Here is a 24,283-nt window from a genome sequence, read left to right as displayed (position 1 = left end):
TTTAAATAAAATAAAATAAAATAAAATAAAATAAAATAAAATAAAATAAAATAAAAAACAAAGAACAAGAAGAACAACAACAAATATCAATCGCACATTTTTTTTCTGTCACGTTTTTCAACATTAATGTCTATATGTTCATCTCATTACTAAGAAGATATAAACAAATACCAAAATAATATTAATATTTAGTTATATTTAATGCTCAATCTCTTCCAAAAACTAGAGCAATGAAAATGTTCAAACAAAATGCCCCCTCCCCCCAAAAACAAAAACCCCAAAACCCCCACCAAAAACAAAAACAAAACACACAACCAACAAAAAAAAGACAAAAGCAACGTCAAACAAAAAAAAAAAATAAATAAATAAATAAATAAAAATAAACAAAATATTAAATAAAACAACCAAAACCCCAAAGAAACAGCACAATTGCAACCATTCCTACAAAATCTTGTATTCGCCGCTGCTGAATCAGATAAAGTTCAGTATTTGTTTAGAAATAATCATCTCAAAGAAACTAGAAAAGATATATTTGGACGAAGAAATGTGATGGAATCATTTCGATATATTGTAATTTCTTCGTGATACTGAATTTTATTCCAAATTTTAATATCACCTATCTGTGATATTTGTATTTTTTTGTACAGTTCTTTACACTGTTTTTATTTAACTCTTTAATTTTCATATTGATGTTAATCATCACATTATTTTTGCATTTACCATAGTTTGACACCCAATAGCCGATGTATTTACCATAGTTTGACATCCAATAGCCGATGTATTTACCATAGTTTGACACCCAATAGCCGATGTATTTACCATAGTTTGACACCCAATAGCCGATGTATTTACCATAGTTTGACACCCAATAGCCGATGTATTTACCATAGTTTGACATCCAATAGCCGATGTATTTACCATAGTTTGACACCCAATAGCCGATGTATTTACCATAGTTTGACATCCAATAGCCGATGTATTTACCATAGTTTGACACCCAATAGCCGATGTATTTTTCGTGCTGGGGTGTTGTTAAATATTTATTCTTTTCATTTCAACTTATTTTCGTGCCTATATTCAAGCACATCTATTCTATTCTATTCTATTCTATATCTATTCTATTGTTTATAAATATTAAAGAATATCAAAATGGCACGTGGTTAGTTTCAAAACTGCTTTTTTTTTCAAAACGAAACGTTAACCAGCTAAATAAAAGAAGTTGACGAACATACAATAATAATAGCCCGAAGTTAGGAGTAATTAAGAGAGTAAACAGCCCGTGGATAAGTCGCGTTGTCATAGAATAATGATTACCAATAAGCGCCCGCCTGTTCGAAAATCTACTTTAGCTTCGTCTTTTGAAAGACGAAGAAAGAAAAAAAAAGGCTCACAAAAATTGACGAAGAGCAAAATGCAATAGAGACACATTTCAATTTCGATTCCGGCGTGGTACATTTCATCCTACGTGATACGAGCTCGTAAACTGGGCGGGTCTCGTCCGTGGACGTGCAATCTGTGATCGGAAATAGATCACTGACGGGGGGGGGGGGGGGGGGGGGGGGGGGGGGGGGACCACCTGACCTAGTTCTTGTGCAATTGATGGGGAAGTTCTTGTTTCTCAAAGAACCAGACGCAGAGATACGCAACCCGATACGGCTAATAAAACCGATATGTTATTGTTACGTGATTCGCAAATGAAAGCTAATAAAAGACTGATATGTTCTCGTTACTCTCTCTCTCTCTCTCTCTCTCTCTCTCTCTCTCTCTCTCTCTCTTTCTCTCAATATGTGTCAGTGATTGGCAGCATTTATATTTACTCCATACAGCTATTAAGTCACTGTTGTTGATTTCTTGCTGAATCAATTTCTGATCGATCATACTTATTGTGTCCGGTGTTGTTTGTTAACATCTAAATATGGTATTGATCAGGCACGGCGGAGCTGGGGGGGGGGGGGGGGAGAGAGCTATAGACCCCCCCCCCCTCCAATAATACTGAATAAAAAATAGTATTGGAAGTAAATCTAAAGGCAGAGATGAAATGAAATTTACTTGTAGAATGCAGGAAATTGCATTTTAGGACATTTAGTTTTCATAATCGTACGGAGGAGCGTACCCCCCCCCCCCCGAACCACCCCTATACACTTCCCTTTGCGTCTTCGATCTCAGTCACACACCCCCCCCCCCCCCCCACACACACACCGTGTCTACTTGCTTCCGCCGTTCCTGTTTATAAGATATCAATTATTTTGTTACGCTAATGTCAATTACAAATAATCAACTGCTATATAATTTAAAATGTTTCTATATAATTTTACTGTAACACAGAAACATAGTGATGATGTCCTTTGATTTACCACACGCATGCGCATGTGTTTTGGGGCCAGTGGCCTTTTTTCACATTTTATACACATTTTATTTTGCAAAACAACACAACATATTTATAGATCAAATAATATAATGTGCACATTGCGGGGAATGGTAAATAGCAACGGGTTACAACCGATAAAAATCAATAGTAAATGGGTAATACATGCATAGCAATAATATACAACAGAATAACATATATTATGTATCAATGTTGCGTGGTAGCAGTGTTCAAATACTTACACAATTTAATTAGCTGTTTTGAATTGTCGCTGGACAGCAGCTGCGTTAATTTAATTGTTGATGGTTTATTACAATAAAAGGGTTTAATATATTTATCTATGATGTTACTGTAGAAAGGACACACTAGAAAGAAGTGACATTCGTCTGCTACTACATTCATATTGCACAGACTACAAATTCTATTATTCCTGTCAATATTGTGGTATCTGCCCGTTTCTATAAAAAGACTTACAACCTCATTAAAGGGACATACTCTAGCTTTTAAACAGTAACGCATACTTTTGACTATTATAACCGTTTTTGATAACTTAAGTCACACATTACTTAGATTTTATTGTTTAGATTATCAATTTCCGTACATTCGAAGTGTTTTTGGTTATCCTGGTGTTTTTAATACCACAAAATGCATTTCTCGTATTTTTAAAAACGCACATGCATCTGAGAAGTAACAGTTATGGAGTCGAGTTTTAGTCTATTTTTAGAGGGTATTTCACCATTTCAAAGTCAAAGACTCATGTTTCACTCAATTGTAACTTTATCCAAATGTGTTACAGGTTTGTAGATTAACTAAACTTAGAGTTAATTTTCACGGGTTGAAACTAGGGTCTGTCCCTTTAACTAAACTTAGAGTTAATTTTCACAGGTTGAAACTAGGATCTGTCCCTTTAACTAAACTTAGTGTTAATTTTCACGGGTTGAAACTAGCGTCTGTCCCTCTAACGTCAGCCCCACTGGTTAATAACTATTCGGTAGAGCTGATTACTGAATGAAGCTTGACTTGTCTTCACTTTGTCTAAATATAAATATTTTTCTACTCTTTTCTACATAATACACTCCATAATATTCAGTCAATGGAGCATAAAAAGATGATCTCTTAAGACAGGTGGCCGCACGATACATGTGGTCGCTTATGCAAATTAGTATACGTTTTTAACCTTTTGTTCCATTTAAAATCGTTTACTCTTCTCTTCTTTTACATTAGAAAAAATAACATTTATTTACAGTACTGAGTTTGCTGAAATTTTTAAGATGTTATCGACTAACAGAGACTTTTTAACGATTGTAATTACATATCAAATACATTTTTCTCAAAATATTAGTGGCTGTATATTAAACGTGTGTCTGATCGTTCTGATATTTATACTAGGTTAAATTTCATTTTATTTCTTTTAAAAAAACAATTGGAGACAAAAAAAATCCAGTTTGGGCTTCTTACAAATATTAAAACGACCAGAAATATATTGAATATATAGATACTGATATCCTAAACAAGAAAATATATTTAATATGTAAGTTTAATCGTAGAAATATTTTATTAGTCGGAAATATCTTACAACGGAGCAAAATCAGAAATGTCCCTTTAAGCAGGTTTATCGTTTTCCAAATTAGTATACAGTTTTTTTTTCTCACCTTTTGTTACATTTAAAATCGTTTACTCTTCTTTTCTTTTACATTTGAAAAAAATAATATTTATAAAGCTTTAATGGCGTTTGTTGTTAAGTGTACCATAACGTCTTGTGGAATGAGCTTTGAATTTGTAATTACACCATTTACGGTGTGTTGAAAGAAAGAATTCCCGCCTGAGCCGTAAAAGGTGATGTTCCGCAGTAAAGAGGCCGTAGTTGAAAAATACAGCACAGAAATATTACCATGGCGATGTTCGTTGACTCGCTCGGGACCAACGCCTTCTAAAAAACTGCCAGCATGAATGAAACCATATTTCACGTGACGTGGCTCGTAATCATAAGATACGAGGTTCTATTTGCCAGAGGTCACAGGATCAAACACCGCCGGTGACAGTGTTGTGTAATTTCTTGTTCTCTACAAATAGAATACCAAATCCTGTAGTATTAGCTCAAGAGTCATACAGGTTGCATTGTACCAAAGAAGAAAGTTGCGTGTCAAAGTTCGCGGTGTATCATCATATCTGTATAGGCCTACATACACACACACACACACACACACACACACACGTACACGCACACGCACGCACGCACACATACACAAGCGGCTCTAATTGGTAGTAATGCATAGCATATCATAAGCGATAACATAAGCAATAGCATAAACATAGCATAGTATTTATTGCGGGATACACATAAGGTGCATGTCCTTAAAGCAAAGTTTTGACAATGAATATGTGGCATTGATTATACTAATAGTATTCATTTCTAATAAATAGATTATAAATATACAGTTGTTATGCACTGCACACTTGTAAATAGGGCCGTAGCTAGCGGGGGAAATTATATAAACTTAAAGAAAATTCTCTTCTTAACCGTTTAAGGAGTTTTAGACTATTAACTACTCAGCTGTTTAACTACACCACTAGATTACATTGATTAATTAATCATCGGCTATTAGATGTCCAACATTTTGTAATATTCTGACTCGTAGTCATCAGAGGAAACCCGCTACATGTTTCTAATGCAGAAAGGGATCTTTTATATGCACTTTCCCACAGCCGGGAAAGTACATACCACGGCCTTTCACCAGTTGAGGCGCACTGGTTGGAACGAGAAAAAAATCCAGTCATTTGAATGGCTTTACCGAGATGGTTCGATCCAGTTCGCGAGAAAAACATTGGGCTGACTGCGGCTATACGCTTCAAGTAAACCAAAATGTTCACACCGGGGACAAGCCAAATAGTCCGCGAACGTTTGTGTTTCTAGCTGTCACTGAACGCGAGGCTGTTTATAAACAAAACAAAACAAAATCCAACAAACAAACTAACAAACAAGCAAAGAAACACCCCCCCCCCCCACACACACACACACTAATGAACAACAAATAAAATTAAAAACCACGTCTGAAACCAAGTTTCTTCAGTTTTATACATGGTAAAATGTGTGCGCTTTTAAATATTAATTAATTCGCTTAAGTAAAATGTGTTGAGTGCGTCGTTAAATAAAAACTTTTTTTTTTTTTTTTTAATTCACTTAAGTCGTTTATTCATTCATGCATTAATTCATTATTATCGTTCATTTATCTCTTCATTCACTTGGATTTTAATATTTACCTTCGTTCAAACAAAACGCCTAGAAGCAATAACTGAAAAATCGTTCACCACTGGCATTACTCTTCTAATTCAGCCGTTTAATCACTATATTTCAAAGCCAGGCACCGCAAAGTTAGGGATAAAGGTACAAGTTGTCGATACGGAACTATTGGCTTTCTGGGAGAATAGTTCACATAAACACAAAACGCTCGGAGCTAAATTCCTAGGGAAAACTAGAAAAATAAACACACATCCTGTGATAGAATACGATAGCACGCAAAATGATAAAAATCGATTTTATTACACAAAGTACGGCTTTGCTCAAGATATATTAGGCCGACAAGCATTCAAAGGGGACCGAAGGGATTTTTTTACCATCTCTATCTTTGACTTAATCATACACGAACATACAAGTGATCGTATTATGTTTAATGGGGGAATCTCAAGGGTTTCTCAGATGTAGTTCAGTATTGCTTTTGCTTTTACGAATATGTGTACGATTTACTGCTTAACGACCCAGTGCTTGTGACTTCGTTATCCTTTGAAACAGGGAAGAAATATCTGTGTAACATTTTACACTGAAGGCTATTTGATTTATATATATATATATATATATATATATATATATATATATATATATATATATATATATATAATATATAATAATAATAATAAATAATAATAATAATAATAATCAGTCAGTTGAGTGCTCGCTTGAGGTGCTTGCGTTGCAGGATCAAACCACCTCGGTGGATCCATTTAGCTGATTGGATTTTTTTCTCGTTCCAACCACTGCACCACAACTGGACAAAGCCCGTGGTATGTGCTTTCCTGTCTGTGCGAAAGTGCATATAAAAAATCCGTTTCTGCATCAGGAAAAACGTAGTGGGTTTCCGCTGATGACTTCGAGTCAGAATTACCAATGTTTGACATCCAATAGCCGATGATTAATTAATCAACGTGCTCCAGTGGTGTGTCGTTAAACAAAATAAACTTCTTTTTTTAATAAAAGTTAAATTTATTTTGTTTAATGACAGCACTAGAGCACATTGGTTCATTAATCATCGGTTATTGGATGTCAAACATTTGGTAATTCTTAGAGAGGAAACCCGCTACATGTTTCCATTAGTAGCAAAGGATCTTTTATATGCACCATCCCACAGACAGGACAACACATACCACAGCCTTGGATATACCAGTCGTGGTGAACTGGCTGGGACGGAGATCGGTCCCATACGGACCACGCATCAAGCGAGCGCTTTACCACTGGACTACGTCCCGCCTGTTTATAATAATATATACTGAACTTCACTGATTGATTGAAACATATTTTAAGAGAGAGAAGAACGGAAGGAAACAAGCAATAATAGTTATCTGTCTATCCGATAATCAGACGCTAAAATCAAAACAAAAACAAGATATGGCGATTTGATTACGTCGAAGCGATTAAAAAACGACCATACATTATTTACTAATTAAGGGAAACGTTGTTGTTGTTTTTTCATTTATATATTTATGTACATGAACAAAATATAATTATTTATTGTATTTTTCAGAGAATGCGTCTTTGCCTTTCATATAACAAGCATTCAAGAAAAATAATTGGGCTATTTCTCGTTTCATCCAGTGCACCATGACTAGTATATCAAAGGCCGTGGTATGTGTTATCCTGCATATATGGATAGTGCATATAAACGATCCCTTGGTATTAATGGAAAAATTTAGCGGGTTTCTTCTCTAAGATTATATGTCAAGATTATCAAATATTTGACATCCAGTAGCCGATGATTAGTAAATCAATGTGCTTTAGTGGTGCCGTTAAACGAAACAAACTATATATGTTTATGTACATGCACAAAATATAATTATTTATTGTCTTTTTCACTTAGAACACTTTTATCATTTAAATCAAGCGTACATTTATTGGCTGAAATATTTGCAATGAATTCCAGAGAATGCGTCTTTGCCTTTCATATAACAAGCATTCAAGAAAAAGAAAATTATTTGTGAAATGATTTCCACAACTACACAAGGAATCCGTGCATGATGTCAGTCTACTCAGAACTTTATTAAAAATGCACCAGTTGGGGGGGGGGGGGGGGGGGGGGGGGGAGGATATGAGAATAAATAATAATACATTTAACTGACTTTCTATAACTGGGTGTGTTCTGGTAGGGAATATACAACCCAACAATTATATACAAAGGTTACATTTGTTGTGCATTTTATAGCAGCCTCACACATGAAAATTGGTTGGTGCGTTTTCAATGGTTGTCAGTATAGGTATATCGATTTGGTCTTGAGAATGAGAACAAATTCACTAGTGACAGAACAGAACACAGAACACATCTTTATTTACACTCAGATCACATAACATAGTTACAGTTCTGTTCTGTTCTGTTCTGTGTGTTCTGTTCTGTTTGGAACGGGAAAACAACGACAGGTCCACCAAGGGCGACCCATTCCCTACAATCCCCATTCAGGCGAGCACTCTACCACTGGGCTATGCACCGCTCTCATCTCATAATTATTACGTCATTACCTCAGGTGTCCGGTTGTCACAGGTTGGATCACATAATTATATTATAGTGCAGGCCCGTACGTACGAGGGGTGCGAGGGATGCGTACGCACTCCCCATAGTCTGCCGAGGTCCGTTAATTTTTTAAAAATAGTCCGACGATGTGAACTGCGGCAAAGAAGCATTTCAAATTTACTTCCCAGATGTCTGCGTACGGGACTGTAGTGACTGCATTGAATTCATTGTAGTCCAGTGGTAAAGCGCTCGCTTGACGTGTTGTCGGTCTAGAACCGATCCTCGTCGGTGGGCCCATTGGGCTATTTCTCGTTCCAACCAGTGCATCACGACTGGTATATCAAAGGCCGTGGTATGTGCTATCCTGTTTATGATATGGTGCATATAAAAGATTCCTTGCCACTAATGGAAAAATGTAGTGGGTTACCTCTGTAAGACTATAATATGTCAAAATTACCAAATGTTTGACATCCAATAGCCGATGATTAATAAATCAATCTGCTCTAGTGGTGTCGTTAAACAAAACAAACTTTTGTTCCTTCTACCTATATGTATTAGAAACAAGTAATCGTCGTGATGTACTAGGTGCTCCCGGACAGTCACCTACGATTTAACCGAACTGCATTGAAAACAGGCGTTTCAGCCTTGTAGAACTAAATCTGCTCAAATATTCATTTCTAATGAAAATTCACCTGCCTCAAGAAGACAGCTTCCTTGTTTTCAAATCTGAAGGGCGAGATGTAGCCCAGTGGTAAAGCGCTCGCTTGATGCGCGGTCGGTTTGGGATCGATCCCCGTCAGTGGGCCCATTGGGCTATTTCTCATTCCAGCCAGTGCACCACAACTGGTACATAAAAGGCCGTGGTATGTGCTATTCTGTCTATGGGATAGAGCATATAAAAGATCCCTTGCTGCTAATCGGAAAGAGTTGCCCATGAAGTGGCGACAGCGGGTTTCCTCCCTCAATATCTGTGTGGTCCTTAACAATATGTCCGACGCCATATAACCACAAATAAGATGTGTTGAGTGCGTCGTTAAATAAACCATTTCCTTCCTTCAAATCTGAACGTCAAGTCTATTAACGTATTTAAAAAATGTATCTCTGAACAAGGGAGAGTATAACTTTATTCGCATTAGGCCTAATGGTCCTTGGGCACTTAATATATACATATATACAGAGATATAGTGTTAGTATACAACTTGTATAACGTAAAATCGCATTGACACATAATTCGGTTACATTAGTGACATGGCGCGCATAAGTATTAACATGATGTTTATAAAATAAATAAATACCAAAATTATAGATACGCATAATATTAACACAGTTTACAAAACTGTCTCTCGGATCTTCCAGTAGAGTTTGTGCTTTATGAGAGAACTTCAAGGTGTGTGAACAGTATCTGTTCTTCCCAAGTCTGTCTTTCATGGGTAAATTATCTTTATTTATAAGATGCATACTAAACACGTATCTGTGTAATATACAGTTTTATTATATACAAAGCAATGAAATATATAGATCTACGGAAACCATAAAAGTCATATCCGGTGAAAAGTCATATTTTCACTGTATTTTAGCTACAGTGAAAATATAGAAATCGTATTTACTTTTTTGTAAAAGTGCATGATTAAATTATCTCCCTTTGTCTCGTTTCTTCGTATTTAAATTTGATGATTACCAATGCATCTGACCGAATGTAAAAAAAAAAAAAAAAAAATTAAACAACTGCACCTATAAAAAAGGGATACGAAGTGCAATTACGACAAAATATATAAAACGAATTGAATACGAAGCTGCATAATGATGACACAATGTAGTGTCATCGAGTGTAAGTGTAAGAATTTAACGGCGTTCGACGCGTTTTGTTTTTGTGGGAGTTTTTAGAGGATCGCGTTGTCAGGTATGTTTGCACTGCATTATTGTTAAATAAATGTTAATAAAGAGAATTTTTATTCAAATTTCTTTTTAAAAGTCTATGGTCAAGTAAATATTCTGGCAAAGTTCCATGGGAAGAAATATATCATGACGTTACGTGTTTTCGATAGGATAAGCGAAAGATATTACCAAAAAGCGAAAGATATTGTCAAAAATTAGGAAATCTGTATATAATAAATAGACCATTTCATGGTGTTTTTCCGAATACGATTTTTTATGTCAACTCGTGATGTGTGAAAACCATATTTTCACTCATTGCTTCGCAATTCGTGAAAATATGGTTTTCACACATCACTCGTTGACATAAAAATCGTATTCGAAAACCCCAATGAAATAGCCTCTATGTCAAGGTGTACTCGTTCAGACGCCTGCAATACCCGTGGCAACAACTAAATTGCATTGTATTATATTGCTCGTTACATATTTAATTAGTGCTTGACACTAATTAGTTTGATTGGCATGTCTCTAAGTGGATACCATGGCAGACGTCAGATTACCAATTAACTAATTCTAATTAATGCACATGTAAAAATAAAGATATAATCCGTATTGTTATAAAGTTGAAGTTTAGCACTGTGACAGTTATCCACCGCCCGAATGAAATGACACGTCCTCGTGTCTAACGAATAAACTTGTTAAGGTAGTTTGTATACAGTGCTTGAAATAGTTGTCGCGCGTCCGAAATGTGGTATCACAAATAAATTGTTTCATCTATTAGAGACGTTTTTCGCTTGTATCGTAATCTCGTTCGGTCAGTTGGTTAACACTGACGTCGTCTGAAGCAGTTGTAGTTGACAGGCTGTTTATTTCGAGTTCGAATCCAGGCATTGATACTGATGGTGCTGTCGTCTGTATAAACGTATACATGGTTTTGGCTATGTGAATGTCAAGCTTACTTTCTAATATCAGTTGAGGTATCTCAAGATTATGAATTTACTGAAAATTAATACGTTTAGTGTTTATATTATTTATTCCGAAAAACATTTAATAATCAAATGAGTTGTTATTTACCTTCGGTGATAATTAATCATCGGCTATTGGATGTCAAACATATGGTTATTATGGCTCGTAGTCATCAGAGGAAACCCGCTCATTTTTCCTAATGCAGCAAGGGATCTGTTATAGGCACTTTCCCACAGACAGGAAAGCGCATACCACGGCCTTTATCCAGTTGTGGTGCACTGGTTGGAATGAGAAAAAAGCCCAATCAGCTGAATGGATCCACCTAGGTGGTTCGATCCTGCGACGCAAGCGCCTTAAGCGAGCAGTCAATCGACTGAGCTAAATCCTGTCCCAACAAGTATAAAATAGAATTCATCTTCTATTAAATTATAAGTAACACATTTACGACTTTCCAGTACAATTGAGTTAAGTTTTGCTCATCTTCCCGTTTCAGTTAATAATCTATGAGCAGTAATGCGCAGTCTCGTTAAAGCAGTTCTATATTTTTTCAACAGAAATACTGTCTAAATATGATTTATAAGAATAAATATTTGATATATGTCGGTATAGTGTTGCTCTTGAAGAAAGGTCTAATCGCGAGCGCCAACCCTGTATAAATATGTCTTTTAATATTTGCTTTAATAATGATAAAAACGCCATTACATTCCCTAAACCCTGATGTCTCGGTTAGGACGTAGCTGATCTCATGAACCGCTGTCAAGTTCGGGGGGAGAGGGGGCGGGAAGTAGCCCAGTGGTAAAGTGCTCGCTTGATGCGCGGTCGGTCTAGGATCGATCCCCTTCGGTGGGCCGATTGGGCTATTTCTCGTTCCAGACAGTGCACCACGACTGGTTTATCAAAGGCCGTGGTATGTGCTGTGTGTTGAGTGCGTCGCTAAATAAACAATTTCCTTCCTTCGTATTTAGGAGCACTGCCACCCGCAAGTATTAGTCTAGTTTCCTAATTCTAAACCTGCACAAGACAGATCTCAGAGAACGTTTACAACGCTGTAATGACATTAAATTTTGCACTCATGAACCGCTGTCAAAATCGATCCATATTTTTTATAGACCGAGCTACATTAAGCAACCCATTTCTATTTTAAATACAAATTTTTTATACCCCGTAGATGGCCTATGATCAAAGATTTTGACGGCATGATTATTTTTTTTTACGACTGAATTGTGTGGGCTGGGTTTTTTATGGTTGAGATCAGATATCAGCACACGCTCTGTTAAATATGAACGTTTGCAATGCACATCAATCAATATGGAAGATCTAAAGTAAACAAATCACGCTGGTTTTGCGAATATTGCATTTCGCTGTCATCTTGTGAGCGCCCTCTTTTACTGCACACTCTCAGCCAGGTAGAAGTGATATGGAGAGCAAACAGGTAACCCATTTACATAATGGTGTAATGAGTAAATATTGGCCGTCATTTTAACTCAAGTCAGTTTGGAAATGACGCGAAATGAAGGTACGATGAACAGTACGTTGAATGAGAGTAAGAGTGAATGAGACGGAGAGATAGAGAAAGAGAGACACACACATACACATACGCATAAACAGAGAGACAGATACAGAGAGAGAGAGAGAGAGAGAGAGAGAGAGAGAGAGAGAGAGAGAGAGAGAGAGAGAGAGAGAGAGAGAGAGACAGACAGACAGACAGACAGACAGAGAGACATGGGCAGACAGACATACATTATATGAGAGAGTGAAACAGCGAGAGAAAGAGATACAGACAAACTGAAAGAGAAAGGGCAAATTTGACGGAGAAGAAATAGTGTGAGACAGACGCACACACACACACACACACACACACACTCTCTCTCTCTCTCTCTCTCTCTCTCTCTCTCTCTCTCTCTCTCTCTCTCTCTCTCTCTCTCTCTCTCTCTCACACACACACACACAGAGTTAAATAATGAATGGATGTTTAACGACATCCCAGTACTAGTAAACTATTTACTCACATGCATTATATACTAGTACTCAAAATTAATTAAGGACCAACAGACCTTTAGGTCAATGTTTGCTAGTGTTGTGTCGGCAAACGTTGATCACAGAGGATTACATTTTGACCTGTGATGCAAGCTTTTCAAGCTTTGTTAAACCAAAAAGAAATGCACTATCATCCTCCCCCCCCCCCCCACCACCACAAGCATTCATTCATTTCAACTTATTTTCGTGCTTATATCCAATTACGGTTCAAGCACGCTGTCCTGGGCACACACCACAGCTATCTGTTAGTTGTTAGTGGTTAGAGAAGAGGGTGTAGTGTTCTTACGCCTACCCACTGAGTCGTTAAAACTTGCTCTGGGTGGGAGCCAGTACCGGGCTGCGAACCATGTACTACCGATTGCTTAACCACGACACCACCGAGGCCGGTACCACAATCATATTTTTTGCTCCACCACCTTTTATGTTTGCCTTTCGCCCCCATAGCACTACTTATACTGTGATTTGCCTGCCAATGTGGGTGGCTCCTCGATATAAAATCCTGGCTACGCGTTACAAATGTACTTTGTATCATAAATTTATATAATTAAAAATAATACCGAAAACATCTACTGAGCCTCAATTTTGTTGAGTATAAAATAGTCAATTCTCTCTAGAAACACTCGGCTGACCCAATTATTATATCGCCTCCATTTCAAAGAATTAAAATGCATTGCATTCGTCCGTTAAGGGGCGGGATTTAGCCTAGTGGTAAAGCGCTCGCCTGATGTGCTGTCGGTCTAGGATCGATCCCCGTCGCTGGGCCCAATTCACCTATGTCTCATTCCAGCCAGTGCACCGCAACCGGTATACCAAAGGCTCCGTCCCATTTGGTCAAATTCTCAATTGGTCGAATTGTTAAAACGACAATAGATATGGTTCAATAGTCTTACTGATATGCATGTTGTTACCTCGGTCATTATAATGAACTGTTCCAGATTAGTTGGAAACAGATTATTATTATTGTATAAAATATCGCTTAACGCATAAAATATGACAAATATCGTTTTCATTCATTCGAAACAATTCATGTATTGAACAAGATAGCCGTCTAACAAAACCTGAGGTTTTCCACGATTTGACTGCACAAATTCTACCTTGCGTAAAACAGCCATTCTTGCGAGTGCGAGTGCGAGTGCGAGTGCGAGTGCGAATAATTTTAAAATGCTCATATACCACTAGAGTTTCGAGCATGTCCGTCCCGGGGCCTGTCTCTGGATAGCCAGTGACTTGCTCCGGGACAGAACAAAATTAAGGGGACAATTTTGAAATTTACATCCAAAAATTAAATAGTGGGCCTTTAAAATTTTGATGCGCAACTCTAATTAATATAATTAATAAAGAAAATACTACTCTTTAAATTTGGTTGCTAGATTAGACTGGGCGGTCAAAATGAAATTAGATAACACGCCTGATTTGGGATGGGGGGGGGGGGGGGGGGGTGTTAAAATGAACAGAATTTTGAAAATAGCAATTAGTAAAAGAAATTAGTAGGATTAAAATTAGAAAGAAAAAAGTTACAAGCCAAAAATAAAAAGAATTGACTGCTCGGTCGAATATTTATATAATTTGGAGCATTTTGGAAGGACAGTCCAAAAATAAATAAGAGAAAGAAGAGAGGATCGGACTATTTAATAATATTAAAAAAAAAAAAGAAAAAAAAAAGTAATTTCGACATGAACTTTTGAATGAAGGTCTAAAAGTTTTTAAAGTCCGATCTATACGTCCACGTAAGCCAGCCATTCTTGCAATTGTAAATATGTAGAGTTTTTTTTTTAAACATCTGTTTATATACTCAAGAGTCCATGAAGAGGCCATTGAGAACGTATCGTCAGTTGAACATATGTTTATGTACGGCAGACTGTGTATGTACTTTGGTAAATAAACCATTGTCCGTCTATAATCAAAACTTATAATAAACATAAAGAGGCCATGGAGAAACTATTGGCAATACTAGTAATCGTCATCTCAATTGATGGGTCAGCTCATTAAATACGTAGGTAATTAGGTAGTGTTTACATAACAGACAAGCACTTATTATTCGACGAAATGGCATTTCGACCAATTGGGAATTCGACCAAATGGGATGACACCATACCAAAGGCCGTGGTATGTGCTGTCTTGTCTGTGGGATGGTGCATATAAAAGACCCCTTGCTACTAATGGACAAATGTACAGTGTTTTATTTCGAAGAATATATCAAAATTACCAATTGTTTCACATCCAATAGCGGATAATTAATAAATCAATGTGCTCTAGTGGTGTCGTTAAACAAAACAAACGTCTTCTTTTTTTCGTCCGTTAAACAGTCGATTCTCTCTGAATCGACGCTTGCAGGTGTAAAACAAATAGTTGCCTTCCCTTCTTCTCCCTCGTTTTTAGAACAGATCTTATGAGCGAGAGTGTAACACGAAGTCGGTAATATTCCTAATTGATTATGCAAGTGCATGAGTCGCGCTGGACGCAGGGGTCGAAATTCAGCACGTCTATTTTATATGCGTGCTTTTGAATACAGAACCGCATAAAAACCGGCTCTCGTACATTAACGTAATCTCGCTCATCTCCCGCAAACTGGCGGTCTTCGGTACAGTTTGCTTTATGATCTCTATGTCTGACTATTGACTTAAGAAAACGAAGCTAACCGCTGGAAATATCCGGCGCGCTTATTTGTTACAAAATACTGTTTACCGAAAGGTCACACGTAGACATGTAGATCCAATATTATCATCTTTGTAAACATCGCATTGAAATAGAAAAGTCAGATTTAAAAATATTCCAGCTAGGCTGTCGAGCACTTGTTACATAAATATGTATTTGAGAATACTGCAAGAGAGTATGAAAGTGTATTAATGATTTGGTTACGGAATTTTTTTAGTGTTATCAGCGACTTAGTGTCTCCATATTATATAACGAAGATGAAGCTAAAATCCACCAGGCGGCAGCTGACATTGTTTGTGGAGACATAAATAAGGCAGTAATAAAACTTTTAACGATGATTGCTTTCTGACAATATTCATCAAGGAACTGTTAATAGTCCTAAATACAGTAGATGTCAACCAATCTAAAGTGATTTCTGATTCCAAACGCGTACATTTCACAGGGATGTTTTTCCTTTTCATGGCTTCAACTTCGACGATTGTAACCGGCCTCGGTGGCGTCGTGGTTAGCCATCGGTCTACAGGCTGGTAGGTACTGGGTTCGGATCCCAGTCGAGGCATGGGATTTTTAATCCAGATACCGACTCCAAACCCTGAGTGAGTTCTCTGCAAGGCTCAATGGGTAGGTGTAAACCACTTGCACCGACCAGTGATCCATAACTGGTTCAACAAAGGCCATGGTTTGTGCTATCCTGCCTGTGGGAAGCGCAAATAAAAGATCCCTTGCTGCCTGCCCTTGCCTTGCTGTGGCGACAGCGGGTTTCCTCTCAAAATCTGTGTGGTCCTTAACCATATGTCTGACGCCATATAACCGTAAATAAAATGTGTTGAATGCGTCGTTAAATAAAACATTCCTTTCTTTCTTTCGACGATTGTACTTTTCTTCATTCATTTCAGCTTGTTTTCGTGCATGTATCCAATTGAGGTTCAAGCACGCTGTCCTGGACACACACCTCAGCTATCTGGTTTGTCTGTCCAGCACAGTGGGTTAGTTGTCAATTGGTTAGCGGTTAGTGAGAGAGAGAAGAGGGTTTAGTGGCCGTATACCCACTGAACCCTTAAGAACTCGCTCTGGTTTGGAGCCGGTACCGGACTGCGAACCCTGTACCTACCAGCCTGTAGTCCGATGGCTTAACCACTGCGCCGCCGAAGCCGGTTACTTTTCTTCAATGAACTCTGAACCATATTGGCTAAAGATCGGAGCTTATATTTTGAGCTTATGAACGAACAAAAGTGTTTAGGATTTATGACGCTAGAATATAGATAAGGACTGTGACTACATAACCATGTCACCATCCTTCCCATCGACGTTCAAAATAGACAGACAGACAGGCAGATATCTTTATTTACATCCCTACTGACGAGTCGTTAAAGGTGCATGGTCATTTTATAACATTTTTGAAAAAATAAAAATTCTTCAAATGCTTCTGTTCTTGTATTATATCTAGGTCATCCACCGTATAATGGTACTGGTTGTGATGGGAGAAAAACAATCAGAGAATCATTAACAAGATTAATGATTATTAACAAACGCTGAATGATTTCATTATCAGAAAATTAATTTTTCAGGCAGAAAATTATAAACTCATTTATAATAACCACAGAGTAATCGAAGAAGCGAGTACAAAATGAAAATAAATCAATGCACGGCCGTTTTTCAAAATGTCAGAAATGTAATTTTGTCTGTAAATTAAAGACACATGTTCCAGTTCTTACCTGTAAAGTATTTCTGTCTGAAAAAGCATTTCTATAACATGCGAGTGTTATTCCACTTACAGTTTATTACTTCACATATTAAGTTCGGAACATCCCATGTTATGTGTTATGTTCGTTCTGATAATTTTTGTGGCTGAATATTAATTTGCTTCTCTGAAACAAGCGCGCGCTTTATTAGACTTGATCAGGCCTGGGTTGTTTTGGGGGAAGGGGATATAGGGTTTAAAGGAGTCACCTTCTGTACCCAGGGAGGTGGTCCAACGTATAAGAATTATGCCCATTTTATTATCCACCAACACCCAGGGGGACTAAAATCATTGCATTCCGAAATGTTCTCTTTCTATCTCATTCTGCCTACCTGCCTGCCTCTCTGTGTGTGTGTGTCTCTCTCTCTCTCTCTCTCTCTCTCTCTCTCTCTCTCTCTCTCTCTCTCTCTCTCTCTCTCTCTCTCTCTCTCTCTCTCTCTCTCTCTCTGCCTCTGTCTCTATGTCTCTCTCCGTGTCTCTCTCCTGTGTGTGTGGGGGGGGGGGGGGGTTTGTGTGTGTGTGTGTGTGTGTGTGCGTTTATGTGTGTATGTATGTGTGCGTGAGTGTTTGCGTGTATGCGCTTGCGTGCGTGCGTGCGTGTTGGTTTAGCGATATCGTAGTACAAAGCAAAACAAATGCAAAGACTATGATATATTACTTAAAGAGAGCCTAAGAGAGTTCTGTGATTTAGACATCTGGTCTATTTTCAGTACAAGTGTCACAATGTGTATATCATTCGGAACATACCTTCAGCAAATAATACAAGAAAACAATAACAGAAGTTTGTTTTGTTTAACGACACCACTAGAGCACATTGATTTATTAATCATCTGCTGTTGGATGTCAAACACTTGGTAATTTTGACATATAGTCATAGAGGAAACCCGCTACATTTTTGTATTAGTAGCAAGGGATCATTTTATATGCACAATCCCATAGACACATACATAGACACAGACAACACATACCACGTTTAGCTTAGTAACTGGTTTAACGTGTCCATATAGGACTAGGGTTTCGAACACGCCTATCCCGAGTCCGGCCTCCGATAGGATCGGGGGTTTGACTCGGCCTTTGATATACCAGTCGTGGTGCACTGGCTGGAAAGAGAAATAGCCCAATGGGCCCACCGACGGGGATCGATTCCAAACCGACCGCGCATCAAGCGAGCGCTTTATTACTGGGCTACGTCCCGCTCCACACTAACAGAACGTCTTGGACGAGTTGGTCTCAAACTAGGTCATTTGTTTTTACTATTGTTACATGATTTCCGGAGATGCTATCGACTCAAGTGTAATACAGGGAATAGTGTATTGATTGTGTACGGTATCTGAAAACATCACAGACAGACAATTTTTACATTATGAATCGTGTTGTTATTAACATGGAGAACTTTGGGAATATTTAATAGCGGGTAAGCCCACTGTTAAATCGAAGGATGTATCACAACGATGTGGCAGTTAACGCCATTCCTAGAAAATGATTACAATGTATACTATTGCAGTTAACACCATTCCTAGAAAATGATTACAATGTATACTATTGCATTTAACACCATTCCTAGAAAATGATTATAATGCATACTATTGCAGTTAACAACATTCCTAGAAAATTATTACAATGTATATTATTGCAGTTAATAACATTCCTAGAAAATTATTACAATGTATATTATAGAAGAAAAATACCACTGTTTAATTGTCTGACCATCTGGATGCGATATTAGATTACGCTTTTCATAAATTAAATAAAAAAACAAAAACAAACAAACAACGCACCAACATAAGTATATAATGCAATTTATTTATTCCTAGGATTCGGAATATGGCAGCAACTGGATGGGCCAGTAATTTATTAATTCGCTTTCCAACAGGAGGGACCAATGTAATACCTTCAGAGCTGGGGAGCAGTGTCCCTGACCCCCCCCCCCCCCCCCCCCCCCCCAGCCCGAGTAAGAGAGCTAGGCGAACGTTTGGACAGCTATCAATACTCTCTAAGCGTGATAACTGTCAAAATGCCCGTCTAGCTCTCTTACCGTCAAAGTACTCGGACTACCTCAACCCTAGCTTCCAAAGGCTGTGGTGTTTTGCAGTGCGAAGACACACAGAGAGATACTGCCATAACTATCGCATTTTTGCCATATTTTATTTATTATAATATTGCATTTATAGTAACTTGTTTATAATATTCACATTTTTTGTACCATATATATCTTGCTAATGTTTATGAGGTACATCCAGCTTTGTACTTTAATAACTATATTTATTAAATATGATATTGAATTAAGTTTCATAATATTAATTAAATTTACAGAGCCCGGGTTTAGCCATATGATATTGAATTGTGTTTCATATTAATTATATTTATAACGTCTTTGTTTAGTGATATGATGGTGAATTCTGTTTTAGAATAATATTCAGATTTTATCAAGTCTGATTTTGATGATATGATATTGAATTACGTTCTATAATAATAATAATAATAACAATAATAACAATAATAAAAAAAAAAAAAAAATATATAAGCATAATCATAAGCATAATCATAAGCATAATCATAATCATAATCATAATCATAATAAATCTTTGATGATCTAAATTTGTTTATATATCCAGCTCCGGTTCATGCACCCTGTCTTGGGCATGTAAATCAACAACGTGTGTTTTCGGCTTTGCAACAAACAGGGTAAAACACACACAGACCTTTGAAAGGCACGTGTCAGAGTATTCTTAATAAAACATATGTGTCTTTACTTTCAACGTGTAGTGAATGGAAAGATGAGTTTAGGAGGCCGAGCGCTCGCAAACGATTTAATTAGTTCTTCTCAGGTCAGGTCACGTGCACGTTCAGAGCAAGCTGTTGTAGCGCACGCCTGTCATGAACGCAGGTGTTGACTTAAGCCGGCTCCTTCGTCCAGGACAGGATGCACCTCATAAATATTAGCAAGATATATATAGTACAAAACATTTGAATATTATAAACAAGTTACTATAAATGCAAAATTATAATAAATAAAAGACGGTAAAAAAGGTGATGGTGATATATATATATATATATATATATATGTGTGTGTGTGTGTGTGTGTATGTGTATGTGTGTGTGTGTGTGTGTGTGTGTGTGTGTGTGTGTGTTGTGTGTGTATTCTTTTTCGTGCTTATATCCAATATCCAATTAAGGTTCAAGCACGCTGTTGTTAGTGGTTAGTGATTAGTGAGAGAGAAGAGGGTGTAGTGGTCTTACACCTAACCCATTGAGTCATTAAAACCGGTACCGGGCTGCGAACCCAGTACCTACCAGCCTTATGTCCGATGGCTTAACCACGACACCATCGGGGCCGGTGAACATAATTCAAGTGTAAAATATGCTAAATTTGTAAAATTAATTTCCATACCCAGTGAACATAGATCTAATTATTGCTCTCATACATCGAGTAACATGGACCTTATTCGATTACTTGTTACAGCATTGTTATTGCGCATTACGTGATTGCTTGAATTGCGCCTTTAAAGACAATTTATGTTGCCCCTGTGTATTGCCGTGTAAATAATTTATCACCCGTCCCGAACGTAATATCACATTATTGCCAGATGGCTTATTTAATGTGCAGTTCATGTCAACGACAGGACATCGTGACATCGGCAGTTTGGCTTTTCATTCTTTAATATCAAATATTTTATTGTTTGTTTTACATTCACTAATATCAAATATCTTATCGTTGTTTTTTTACATTCACTAATATCAAATATCTTATCGTTTGTTTTACATTCACTAATATCAAATATCTTATCGTTTGTTTTACATTCACTAATATCAAATATCTTATCGTTTGTTTTACATTCACTAATATCAAATATCTTATCGTCACTTTTTTCATTCGTTAATGTCAAATATTTTATCTTCAGCTTTTCATTCATTAATTTTTTCTCTCGTTCCAACCAGTGCACCATAACTGGTCAAGGCCGTGGTATGTGCTTTCCTGTCTGTGGAAAGTGCATATAAAAGATCATTTGCTGCATTAGGACAAATGTAGCGGGTTTCCTCATTCGTTTGTTCGTTCGTTCGTCCGCCGGTTCTTTCGTCCGTTAGTTCATTCTTCTGTCCGTCCGTTAGTTCATTCTTCTGTCCGTCCGTCCGTCCATTCTTTCGTCCGTTCTTTTGTTCCTTCATTCAATCATTCCACCCATACCCACTTATACATCCGCAGGTCCGTCTGCTCGTGTGTTCGTTGATTCGTCGCCACTGGTATGTCAGTTTTCCCAGCAATGACAACCTCTGTTGTTTTATTTTGTTGTACATCCGCAGGTCCTTCTGCTCGTGTGTTCGTTGATTCGTCGCCACTGGTATGTCAGTTTTCCAGCAATAACAACCTCTGTTGTTTTATTTTGTTGTATATCCGCAGGTCCGTCTGCTCGTGTGTTCGTTGATTCGTCGCCACTGGTATGTCAGTTTTCCAGCAATGACAACCTCTGTTGTTTTATTTTGTTGTATATCCGCAGGTCCGTCTGCTCGTGTGTTCGTTGATTCATCGCCACTGGCGTGTCAGTTTTCCAGCAATGACAACCTCTGTCGTTTTATTTTGTTGTACATCCGCAGGTCCGTCTGCTCGTGTGTTCGTTGATTCGTATGTCAGTTTTTCAGCAATGATAACCTCTGTTGTTTTATTTTGTTGTACATCCGCAGTTCCGTCTGCTCGTGTGTTCGTTGATTCGTCGCCACTGGTATGTCAGTTTTCCAGCAATGACAACCTCTGTTGTTTTATTTTGTTGTACATCCGCAGGTCCGTCTGTTCGTGTGTTCGTTGATTCGTCGCCACTGGTATGTCAGTTTTCCACCAATGACAACCTCTGTTGTTTTATTTTGTTGTAGTTCGGCCCACAGTGGACTGTATATCCACCAGAATCAGGAACGTGACAAGCCATCCAACATTGCCAACCCACACAGTAAGTATCTGTCTGTCTGCCTGTCTGTGTGTATGTCTGTCTGTCTGTCTGTTTGTTTGTCTCCTGTTAACTTTTCTTCTTTGTTTCAGTCTGTGTTTATGCTGGGGTGTCGTTAAACGTCCATTCATTCATTCTGTGTTTGTCTGCCTGCTTGTCTTTCTCTCCCCCCCTCTTTTTCTCCCTCCCTCCCTCTCTCTCTCTCCCTCCCTCTGTCTGTCTCTCCCTCTCTGTCTGTCTGTCTGTCTGTCTGTCTCTCTCTCTCTCTCTCTCTCTCTCTCTCTCTCTCTCTCTCTCTCTCTCTCTCTCTCTCTCTCTCTCTCTCTCTAACTCTCTCTAACTCTCTCTCTGTCTCTCTCCCTCTTTCTCCCTCCTTCCTCCCCTCTGTTTGTCTATCTTTGCCCAACTCACTGTATCTACATGTATATCTCTTCTCGGTTTCTACCAAGTATTTCTGATCGTATTTAAATTTCAAAAACATATTACTGTCGTAAAATGTATGTATTGTGGAGAAGGCCTAGTAAGTTGTATAACTTGTACCTAATCCATTTGTTCTTTAAAAAGCAATACAATATGTTTCAATCAAACCAAGTATCAAACTAACCACACATTAGACATCACCAAATGGCCTTAGTCTGTCTGCTGTCTCTGTCTGTTTGTCTGTCTCTGTCTCTGTCTGTCTGTCTCTGTCTCTCTCTCTCTCTCTCTCTCTCTCTCTCTCTCTCTCTCTCTCTCTCTCTCTCTCTCTCTCTCTCTCTCTCTCTGACTCGCTCTGCCCTAGGCCATTGGGCTCCAGCCAGTTCACCACGACTGGTACATCAAAGGCCGTGGTATGTGTTATCCTGTCTATGGGATGGTGCATATAAAAGATCCCTTGCTGTTAATCGAAAAGAGTAGCCCATGAAGTGGCGACAGCCGGTTTCCTCTCTCAATATCTGTGTGGTCCTTAACCATATATCCGACGCCAAATAACCGTAATTAAAATGTGTTAAGTGTGTCGTTAAATAAAAATTTCCTTTTTCTTCCTTCTCTCTGTCTCTCTCGCTCTCTGTCTCTGTTTCCCTGTCTCTCTCGCTCTCTGTCTCTCTCACTCTCTTTCCAGTTCACTAAAAACATTCATTTCTTCAAACCTACATTTATTGAAAATTAGCAGTGTGACTACATATTTGTAACTGCATATCTGCCCTAATAATATTTTTTTTTAGATCCTCTCCTCCAGAAAATGGCCAACATTATCAAAAGAACCTTTTATGCAGTATATTCAGTAACATAATGACTGTAGCACTAGCTTGTGTTACGGAATGATTCTATGCTTTAATAAAACAAGTTAAAGTTTGTTTTATTTAACGACACCACTAGAGCACATTGATTAATTAAATATCGGCTATTTGATCTGAAACATTTGGTAATTCTGACTCGTAGTCATCAGAGGAAACCCGCTGCATTTTCCATTAGCAGCAAGGGATCTTTTATATGCACTTTCCCACAGACAGGAAAGCACATACCTGTTGTGGTGCACTCATTGCAACGAGACAAAACAACAACAACAGTTGAATGAATCTACCGAGGTGGTTTGATCCTTCGACGCAAGCACCTTAGGCGAGCACTCAACCGACTGTGCAAAATCCCGCCCCCCCCCCCCCCATGCTTAAATAAAATTGAATGTCATATATATCTTATTTGTAGTAATCCTTTTGACAGAAAGCACGATTTAAACGTAAATTTACAGTTTGTAGAATTAAGAACACACCAATATTATTAATTCAGTTATATTTAATGTATTCGCTATAAATGAAAAAAATGTGGTATAAAATGTGACTACGTATGTTTCACTGTAGATCTGTCCTAATAATAAGAAAAGAAGATCCACCCATTAAAGGGATATTCCTGAGTTTGCTGCATTCTAAGATGTTTCCGACTTATAAAAAATATTTCT

General features: G+C 37.8%; 1 protein-coding gene across 1 annotated transcript in view; it reads left to right on the top strand.

Moving 5' to 3' along the window:
• LOC121389107 (inositol 1,4,5-trisphosphate receptor type 1-like) overlaps positions 1–24,283 on the top strand; it is a 78,986-nt gene that overhangs the window by 15,679 nt on the left and 39,024 nt on the right. The window contains exon 3 of the mRNA XM_041520722.1: positions 22,277–22,350. Coding sequence (XP_041376656.1) covers positions 22,277–22,350 — 74 coding nt within the window. The remainder of the gene's footprint in view (positions 1–22,276; positions 22,351–24,283) is intronic.

This window comes from Gigantopelta aegis, chromosome 14, assembly GCF_016097555.1.
Source record: "Gigantopelta aegis isolate Gae_Host chromosome 14, Gae_host_genome, whole genome shotgun sequence".
NCBI classification, from domain to species: Eukaryota; Metazoa; Mollusca; class Gastropoda; order Neomphalida; family Peltospiridae; genus Gigantopelta; species Gigantopelta aegis.
This window is presented reverse-complemented; position numbering and strand designations above follow the sequence as displayed.